Source organism: Dipodomys merriami, unplaced genomic scaffold, assembly GCF_024711535.1.
Source record: "Dipodomys merriami isolate MVZ:Mamm:240054 unplaced genomic scaffold, mDipMer1.0.p SCAF_28, whole genome shotgun sequence".
Classification (NCBI taxonomy): Eukaryota; Metazoa; Chordata; class Mammalia; order Rodentia; family Heteromyidae; genus Dipodomys; species Dipodomys merriami.
Genome location: NW_027204270.1, coordinates 189987 through 199855, shown reverse-complemented (window position 1 = coordinate 199855; position 9869 = coordinate 189987). Strand labels below are relative to the sequence as shown.

At 65.3% G+C, this 9869-nt stretch overlaps 1 protein-coding gene across 1 annotated transcript; it reads left to right on the top strand.

Moving 5' to 3' along the window:
• The first annotated feature begins 4943 nt into the window (after positions 1 to 4943).
• On the top strand, positions 4944 to 5735 carry Rnf223 (ring finger protein 223). The gene has a single exon (XM_070037126.1). The coding sequence runs from the start codon at positions 4944 to 4946 to the stop codon at positions 5733 to 5735; it is 792 nt and encodes a 263-aa protein (XP_069893227.1).
• The last annotated feature ends 4134 nt before the right edge of the window (positions 5736 to 9869 follow it).

The window sequence follows — 9869 nt, the reverse complement described above, 5'->3', positions numbered from 1 at the left end:
ACACTTTTCTGCAGTGATCGACTCACCCAGGTGAGAGCCTGCAGACCACAAAGCCCCTGCCGACACTTGCTTGGCTGCTACCTCCTGAGACCCTCGGAAGGAAGCTGTAAACCAGCAGCTTGTGGGCCATAGCCCATAAAGGGCTTCTTCACAGCCCCTTTGTTCTGGGGCCAAGGACCGCACCCTGGAGGCAGGATGTAAGAAGCGACCATGCAGAGACTAACCCAGCATCCCTCTGCAGGCACCTCCCATTCCAGCCACCTGTAGGTCCACTGTACTCTGTTGAGGCTGAATGAGGGGCCTTGAGACCAGTGGGAACTGGGGCTCTCCAGGGCGATGCCTGATGGAAGGAGGCAGGAAGAGACACTGGCTGCAGCCAGAGAAGGCAGTGTGGCACTGCCAGCCCCGTTCTGGGGAGGGGCCAGAGGGCCCCATCATGTAGTCTCCACCCTGTGGCCTGAACTAGAAACCCAGAGTCACTCCAAGTCTCCATGTCCTTCCCCACAGTGCAGTCCCATCCCTCATTCCTTTACCTCAGAGGTAAGCAGCACTGTGCAGGGCCCGCAGCCCACACGGGACAGGCCAGCCAGGAATGGGTCTGCAAGCGGCACGAGGAACAAGTCGGTCTGGGGAGCCCTGCAGGAGCCGGCACTGGAGCTGGCTCCGGTGAGAGGACTCAGCCTGAGCCGTCTGATGGGTCTTCGGGGCCCTTACTCTCCCTGGTAGGTACAGAGGAATGGTGCTGACCGGAAGGTGGGCAGCCATGCCCAGAGCTGTCCCTAAGATGGCCTGAGGCCACCAAAGGTGTCTCCCACCCAGAGCCCACCCGGGCCAGCCCAGATTCTGCCTCCTCACATGTACCCATGGGGCCAGCAGAGAGGATGTGTGCAGCCAGCTTCCACCTCGGAACATGGAACAGCAGAAGACGCAGCACGGGCAGCAGAAGCAGAGGGCCAGGCTCAGTCCGGGACCCCTGTTTCCCCAGCGGCGTTTTCAGGGAACACGGCCGAGGCCATTCACCGCTCTGGACTAGATGATTGCTGGGAGGCCATGCTCTAGTCTCACCTGGCCAGAGGCAGCTTCTGTGTCCAACCTCCCTCAGAGAGCCTTCCCAGTGCGGTGGGGGCAGAGAGTGAAGAGACAGGCCAGCCCCTTGCTCCCACGCTGTTAGCCACATCGTCGCTCACTTGGACTCCTGGTTGCCTGCTGCTTGCGAGTTTGGATGGGGGACCAGGGGCTCTACTTGCTGCCCTGGGAATTGGTGGCCCCGTTCCTCTGCTGCCATCCTGAGCCTCCTCAAGTCCTCGCCTCTCCCAGAGCAGAGGCCTGGACTGGAGGAAGGCAGGCCCCACCCACCACCTAGCACATTCCTAAGGCCCCATGACATACCAGCCTCTGGGCACTGACTGGTCACTGGGGTGGCTCGGTGACCTCAGCGCTCCTGTATTTCCAGGAGTCCTCTGAAGGATGTTTCCAGAGGAGCCAGGACTCAAGGCCTTTCCTGGAGGCAGCATGTGACTTGGAGTCACACTCCTCAGACCACTCGCTGGCCTGGCCTCCATCTACTCTTCCCGACCCCTACCTCTTCTCTGGGCCCCTTCTCGGTCCTCCCTCCCTTCAACAATCAGAAGACCTCTATCCCTCTCCAAGCTCAGGGGCTCCTTCTGATAGGGCATCGCCAACTCAAGGGCTCCTCGAGTTTCTCACATCTAGGAATCTCGATCCTGGACACAGAATGACTTCAGACGGGCAGGTGTCTGAGGCCGCTCTGTGGGGCACAGAACCCGCCCCCCTGCCCCAGGATCCTCCTGTGGATGGACGTGGCCTCAGTCCTGATAGCCTCACGGGACTCCCCCCCACCCCAGGATCCTCCTGTGGATGGACGTGGCCTCAGTCCTGATAGCCTCACGGGACTCCCCCCTCCCCCCAGGATCCTCCTGTGGATGGACGTGGCCTCAGTCCTGATAGCCTCACGGGACTGGCCCCTCCCCCCCAGGATCCTCCTGTGGATGGACGTGGCCTCAGTCCTGATAGCCTCACGGGACTGGCCCCTCCCCCCAGGATCCTCCTGTGGATGGACGTGGCCTCAGTCCTGATAGCCTCACGGGACCCCCTCCCCCCCAGGATCCTCCTGTGGATGGACGTGGCCGCAGTCCTGATAGCCTCACGGGACTCCCCCCTCCCCCCAGGATCCTCCTGTGGATGGACGTGGCCTCAGTCCTGATAGCCTCACGGGACTCCCCCCTCCCCCCAGGATCCTCCTGTGGATGGACGTGGCCTCAGTCCTGATAGCCTCACGGGACTGGCCCCCACCCCAGGATCCTCCTGTGGATGGACGTGGCCTCAGTCCTGATAGCCTCACGGGACTCCCCTCCCCCCCAGGATCCTCCTGTGGATGGACGTGGCCTCAGTCCTGATAGCCTCACGGGACTCCCCTCCCCCCCAGGATCCTCCTGTGGATGGACGTGGCCTCAGTCCTGATAGCCTCACGGGACTCCCCCCTCCCCCCAGGATCCTCCTGTAGATGGACGTGGCCGCAGTCCTGATAGCCTCACGGGACTCCCTCCTCCCCCCAGGATCCTCCTGTGGATGGACGTGGCCTCAGTCCTGATAGCCTCACGGGACTGGCCCCCCCCCAGGATCCTCCTGTAGATGGATGTGGCCTCAGTCCCCATAGCCTCGCGGGACTGGCAGCCGCTGGCTCACAAGGCCACTTACCTTACGAGAGGTTTCCTCGGTCCCCTGACTTGGCCTGGCCCCCTCCCAACGGGCCCAGTGTGAGCTCTGATCAGGACCTCAGTGTGCACTGTGCTCGGCCGGCGGGCAAAGAAGCCTCAAGTAGGGGCCAGAAAGGCAAAGCTGCCTTGAATGAAGCTGAGGCCGGTCAGCAGGGACAGAGCCTGCGCTGCGGAGGGCCGGGGCTGCCTGGGCTGCCTGCAGGGGCCGTGCCTTCCGCCTCCACCCCATGACCTGCTGGGGCCCCACAAGCTTTCCAGGCCCTGAGGAGGTTGGGAGACTGCTCGGGACCTAGTCCCTGCCCCACAGTGTATAATGGACACTGTCCTAGAAGGACTCACCTCGCACAAGCCCAAGGCCTTAACGTGATCCTGCCCCTGCCCCTGAGGCTGACTCTGCCCCTCACACCCTCTTCCCGGACCCGGGTGCAGGAGCTGCCTCAGGGCTGCAAGCCGGCGTTGGGGCTCTGAGAATGTTGGGGACACACGTGAGAGCATGTTGGCAAGGCAGTAGAGGACGGCGGGGGGGGGGGGGGCGGTACGGGTTGACGGTGGTAGAAGCTGGGTTATAACTGAGGAGCACATAGGACTCGGGGTCCCTTCTGGGCAGCTCTGTAAGAGGCAGGGTAGTAGCGACCCAGGACAGGACAGGCAGACTTGCTTGCCAAAGGGAGAGGGTCTTCATCTGAGCACCAAACCTGGACCGCCAAAGGTGCAGAGGTCTGTGCTGATTTCAGCCCCGCTGGCCCGGCCCTCCCCGGCTTCCTGCCTGCCTGTGCCTGGCTCGCCAGGGAAGGAGGAGAGGCCAGCCAATCGCTGAGGCCCAGGGCCACACCCCTGGCCACCATGACCTGGAGGGTATAAATACACCTGCCTGGGCGTGCACACCCCAAGAACTCACACCTGTCTCAGACAGCGACTTCTGGAAGAACACGCCCACCCCACATACACACAGAACGTGGTGGTCAGACCAGTGCTACAGGACAGGTTATTGGCCTGTATTGGGACACCTGCTAGGTGGAACATAGGCCACATCAGACCCAGAGAAGAGGAAGAGAACATTCCAGAAGCTGGGGATCCCCACTGTGGCTGACAGAAGACCATGCCCAGGAACTACTGACCCCTGGCTGCCAGGTAAGGCCAGGCTGTCCTCCTTGATCTGTGTGGCCCCAGGGTGAGGCCCCTCTGGAGGTGGGGGCCTGGTGCCAAGGAGCCAGTCTGTGAGGAACATGGTGGGAAGATAATGCCAGGGTCGCTCAGACCCTGCTAAGGCCCCTGCTGTCCCCGGGAATGGTGACCTCACCTGCCAGAAGTCTGAGGCTCTCATGACATCACGGTGATGTCCAATGACTCACATGTCCCAGTGATGAGTCAGCAACGGCTGGTGATGGGGTCACATGGCCCAAGGCCTTTGGGGTAAAACAATCAACTCACCTGCCCTTCTCTGGGCAGGCTCTCCGTGGCTCCCTGAGTCAGAGCTCTGGCCTAGGGAAGGGGCAGCAGATAGGGCCAGAGGGCTCTGAAGTGGGATGGGCTATGGAAGAGAAAGGCCCAGATTCTCTAACATCCCACTCCAAGGAGCCCTGTAACCCTGGTATGGGTGAAACAGGGTGATTGGGGCTGCCACACCCCTCTGTCATTTCCGACTTCCGGCCACTTGCTGTGGACTCTCACCAGCCCAGGCACGCTGGTTCCAGGCTATAGTGGAAAGAGCTTCCTGGGGCCCCAGGTCAGATCCTGGGTTCAAGAGGGACTGGACAAGCTCAATTGCTCCCAGACCCAGAAACCCCGAACCTGGCCCTGGTGTAGTCCCGGCCCCTCAGGTACTACTTGCCCTCCTTTTACCGGACCGAGAACCACAGGCAGCATGTGAGGACCTGTCCCCGACGACCCGCAGCGCCTATATGAAAATGGACTGTGAAGGACCACGGTCAACATCAGCATGGGCTGGGGCGGGCAGAGCCAGAAGTAGGTGTGGCACCTGCTCGGTGTGGCCCCTCTGGGCACCCCTTCCGGGGTGCCCCAGGACACGTGCCCTATGGCAAGTAGGTAGGACAGTGTGCAGTTCAGACGCAGGCTGAGCTCTCTGGAGGTGCCCACAGGTAGACAGTGTCCTTCTCTGGGACCTGTGCAGCAGTAACTGGGTAGGAGAGAGGCAGGCTGACCTGGCTGGAGTCGCTCATAGCCTCTGTTCCACAGCTCAGAGCCATGCCATCCGGCCAGCAGGTGCGGCCCACGGCTGGTCCGCCCCCCCGCCGGAGCAGTTCCACAGCCACGGTACCCAGGTCCCCCGGCCCTGCCAGCAGCCCCCGGTCCCCCGGCCCTGCCAGCAGCCCTAGATCTCCTAGCACACCGGGCTCAGAGAGGGTAGCCTCCCCGCTGGAGTGCTCCATCTGCTTCTCAGGCTACGACAACATCTTCAAGACACCCAAGGAGCTCTCCTGCACCCATGTCTTCTGCCTGGAATGTCTGGCCCGGCTGGCGGCTGCTCAGCCTACAGGCCGCCCAGGCAGTGAGGCTGTGCCCTGCCCGTTCTGCCGGCAGCCCACAGCCATCCCAGATGCGGGGGCTCCCGCTCTGCCCACCAGCCGCCAGCTGCAGGCCAAGATGCCCACACACCTGCGGCGGGAGGAGCCCGTGTGGCTCGAGGGCACCAGGCTGTGCTGCCGCCCCCCTGCCACACCCAGCTCCCAGTCGCCCGGCTTCGTGTGTGTGGACGTGGGCCTGAGCAAACCCTCCGAGGCCACCCTTCCCGTCCCCGTCCCCGCCCCCGCCCCCCGCCAGGGCCGCTGGGCCCGCTGCTGGGCCCGCTGCGGGGACTGGCGTCGCCTGGCCCTCGTCTCGGCACTGCTGCTAGTGATCTTCTGCGTAGTGCTCTGGCCTGTGCAGTGTGCGCTCAAGACTGGGAACTTGCACTGCCTCCCCCGGCCCCCCACAGCCACCGCCACAGCGGCTGCCATGGCTGATGCCTTCTCCCTTGGGCCCCCGACCAGCAACTAGGGTCCAGCCACCCCACCCCAGGTCCAAGGCGGGTTCCTGACCAACTCCTGCCAAGTCCACAGCAGTCCTGGGAAGTGGTCCTCCAGAACTCAGGGAGGACCTGCTTGGGCCCTCACTCTCTGGGGCAGGGTCCCAGTGAGATGGACAAAATGGTCCCCAAGATCCTCATCTGTGGGTTCTGCAGGACCCAGAGGACATCCCTTGACCTCGCACAGGTGGAGACAGGCCTGGGAGTCCTGACACCCTGCTCTCCTGAGCACACTGAATCCCGAGAAGGGAGGGGCTTGCCATCCTTCTTCCCGTGTGACCTTTCTTGAGGAAGGGCCGGCCCCTTGCACTGCAGGGGACCCTACGCTTGCTCCCTGACCAGAGGCACGGTCCACCCTGTCTCTAGGCCACTGTAGAGACCTCCCCCCCCCCCACATGGTACATTGTAAAGTGTTTTGGTTTGTATCAGTTACACTGGCTGGGGCGGGGAGGGCGCGTAATAGCGTTATATCTCATGTGTTAATGTATTCCAATTCATTTCACCTCTCATCAACCCTGCACCCTTCCCTCTATGAAACTGTGTCCCCAGCAGACTTCCTTGTTCCATTTTCTTAGTTAAGAATATTCTATTTTGACGGTATTTAATCTGAAATAAAGTATTTTGTATCTGTCTTATCCCTCAGTATTCATGTTCCTTTCCTTTGGGCCTCCAGACTCATGGCCCAGCCTTCACCCAGGTTATGGCTCATGGTGGGAACAAGGTTCTGGGACCTTCAGACATGGGGGGCAGACTGGACTTGGCTATGAAGCCCCCCTAGGGAGAGATGGGAGCGTCCAGAGCACGTGGGTAGGACCAGGGTGAGGCCCTGCCTGGTTCAGAGCCAGGGCCTTGAGGTGTTCCTTCTCTGCTCCCATCCCCTGCCATGCTCGCTGGAAGCACACACGCTCCATGACCCTGCCGAGAGCCCTGAGCCGGCGATCACCACAGCCTGGGAACTGCCCTGAGCCGGCCATCACCACAGCCTGGGCACCGGCCCTGAGCCGGCCATCACCACAGCCTGGCCGGTGATCACCACAGCCTGGGGAACTGGCCCTGAGCCGGCGATCACCACAGCCTGGGCACCGGCCCTGAGCCGGCCATCACCACAGCCTGGGAACTGCCCTGAGCCGGCCATCACCACAGCCTGGGATCCGGCCCTGAGTCGGCCATCACCACAGCCTGGGAACTGCCCTGAGCCGGCCATCACCACAGCCTGGGCACCGGCCCTGAGCCGGCCATCACCACAGCCTGGCCGGTGATCACCACAGCCTGGGGAACTGGCCCTGAGCCAGCCATCACCACAGCCTGGGCACCGGCCCTGAGCCAGCAGTCACCACAGCCTGGGCACTGGCCCTGAGCCGGAGATCACCACAGTCTGGGAACTGGCCCTGAACCAGCCATCACCACAGCCTGGGCACCGGCCCTGAGCCGGCCATCACCACAGCCTGGCCGGTGATCACCACAGCCTGGGCACCGGCCCTGAGCCGGTGATCACCACAGCCTGGGGAACTGGCCCTGAACTAGCCATCACCACAGCCTGGGCACTGGCCCTGAGCCAGCAATCACCACAGCCTGGGCACTGACCCTGAGCCGGCGATCACCACAGCCTGGGCACTGGCCCTGAGCCGGCCATCACCACAGCCTGGCCGGTGATCACCACAGCCTGGGGAACTGGCCCTGAGCCAGCCATCACCACAGCCTGGGCACTGGCCCTGAGCCAGCAGTCACCACAGCCTGGGCACTGGCCCTGAGCCGGCGATCACCACAGCCTGGGCACTGGCCCTGAGCCGGCCATCACCACAGTCTGGGAACCGGCCCTGAACCAGCCATCACCACAGCCTGGGCACTGGCCCTGAGCCGGCCATCACCACAACCTGGGGAACTGGCCCTGAGCCAGCCATCACCACAGCCATGGGAACTAGCCCTGAGCAAGTGATCCTCAGCAGGTGGCCCCACCCTAGGTCCCTCCAGCAGACTGGAAGCTCTTTGTGGACCCAGCAGAATCCTACCCACTTCACCCTATCCCATCCCAGCACCAGGAGTCTGTGCCATCAGGCTGGCATGCCTCACTCCAACTTGGCCCAATTTCAGCCGATTCCCAAGTCCCAGATATTACTTCTGGCTCAAATTAACCAGGTCTTGGGCAGGGGCAGAGATGGGGCTTTGGAGAGAGGCAGGTCCGGCTGTAAGGAGCAGCCCCCCTCCCCCTGTTCAAGCCCCAGCAAAGATAGAAGACTGAGAACACAGATTCCCCGTGATGGGGACGGGACCTCCACAGAGCACTGGCCAGTGACATCACCCTTGTCACATGAGGTGATGCACTCGTGGAGCTACACCTTCATTTCTGGCAAGACCAGGCATGTGCCACCTCATCGGATGTCCCATGGGCATTTCTCAGGTGGCTTCCTTCCACAAGCCTCATCCACTGTGCATGACCAAGACAGGGCCAGGTCACCACCAGAGCACATCCTGGACACCTGTGTGGGCAGGACCTGAGGCGGGAACGCTGGGCTCAAACACTGGTGTCTGCCTCAGGGCAGGCGCACTGTCCCATACAGGCCCCCACACCGCCTCCCCGGGCCGCGGCCGCAGCCCGCTCCCTTCCACCTCACAGCCGGGCATCTGCAGGCGGCCCGTCCCCCGGCCGGGCCCGCTCTCCAGTCCCACAGTCCTAGGACCTCCGGGCAGCGCAGCCAGGGCCCTGCGGCCCACGCAGACGACCGGTGACCCAGTCTAGCTGGGCTGCGTGAAGCGGGGGCAGGGGCGAGGCCGGTGGCTAACCGACGGCGGCTGGAGGGGGCCAACCGTGGGCTGGGCGGGGCCTGAGGGCGGGGCCAGCGAGGAGCGGGAGGAGGGAGGGGTCGGGGGAGGGCGGGGCCTGAGGGCGGGGCCAGCGAGGAGTGGGAGGAGGAGGGGTCGGGGAGGGCGGGGCCTGAGGGCGGGGCCAGCGAGGAGCGGGAGGAGGAGGGAGGGGTCGGGGAGGGCGGGGCCTGAGGGCGGGGCCAGCGAGGAGCGGGAGGAGGAGGGAGGGGTCGGGGGAGGGCGGGGCCTGAGGGCGGGGCCAGCGAGGAGCGGGGGGGGGAGGAGGAGGGGTCGGGGAGGGCGGGGCCTGAGGGCGGGGCCAGCGAGGAGCGGGAGGAGGAGGGAGGGGTCGGGGAGGGCGGGGCCTGAGGGCGGGGCCAGCGAGGAGCGGGGGGGGGGAGGAGGAGGGGTCGGGGAGGGCGGGGCCTGAGGGCGGGATCTGCGGGCTGTGCAGGGCTGTGGGCTGGGCGGGGCTGGGAGGGGGGCGGGGAAGGTGGGACCTGGGGCCAGGCTCGCAGGCGACGTTGGCTCTGGAGAGAGGCTGAAAAGGTGAGGTTAGGACAGGCCAGAGCCCGTCGGGAGGGCCAGGGAGAGGGGTCTCCAGGTAGGACTAGAGCAGGGTCTCCAGGTAGTGACAACTCACCTCGTCACTAGGGATGTCAAATAGAAAGAACGCCAGGCCTGGGTGCCCAGGTCCCAAAGCTGGGCCTAACCTCCGTGGCCCCGCCCCTGCCCCGTGCCCCGCCCCTGTCCCCGCCCCTGCCCCGTGGCCCCGCCCCCGCCCCGTGGCCGCGCCCCTGTCCCGTGGCCCTGCCCCTGCCCCGTGCCCCGCCCCTGTCCAGTGGCCCGGCACTTGTCCCGTGGCCCCGCCCCGCCCCGTGGCCCCGCCCCTGCCCCGTGCCCCGCCCCGCCCCGTGGCCCCGCCCCCGCCCCGTGGCCCCGCCCCTGCCCCGTGGCCCCGCACCTGTCCCGTGGCCCCGCCCCCGCCCCGTGGCCCCGCCCCTGCCCCGTGGCCCCGCCCCTGCCCCGTGGCCCCGCCCCACCCCGTGGCCCCGCACCTGTCCCGTGGCCCCGCCCCCGCCCCGTGGCCCCGCCCCTGCCCCGTGGCCCCGCACCTGTCCCGTGGCCCCGCCCCCGCCCCGTGGCCGCGCCCCTGCCCCGTGCCCGCCCCTGTCCCGTGGCCCCGCCCCTGCCCCGTGGCCCCGCCCCTGTCCCGTGGCCCCGCCCCCGCCCCGTGGCCGCGCCCCTGCCCCGTGCCCGCCCCTGTCCCGTGGCCCCGCCCCTTGTCCCCCGTGGCCGCGCCC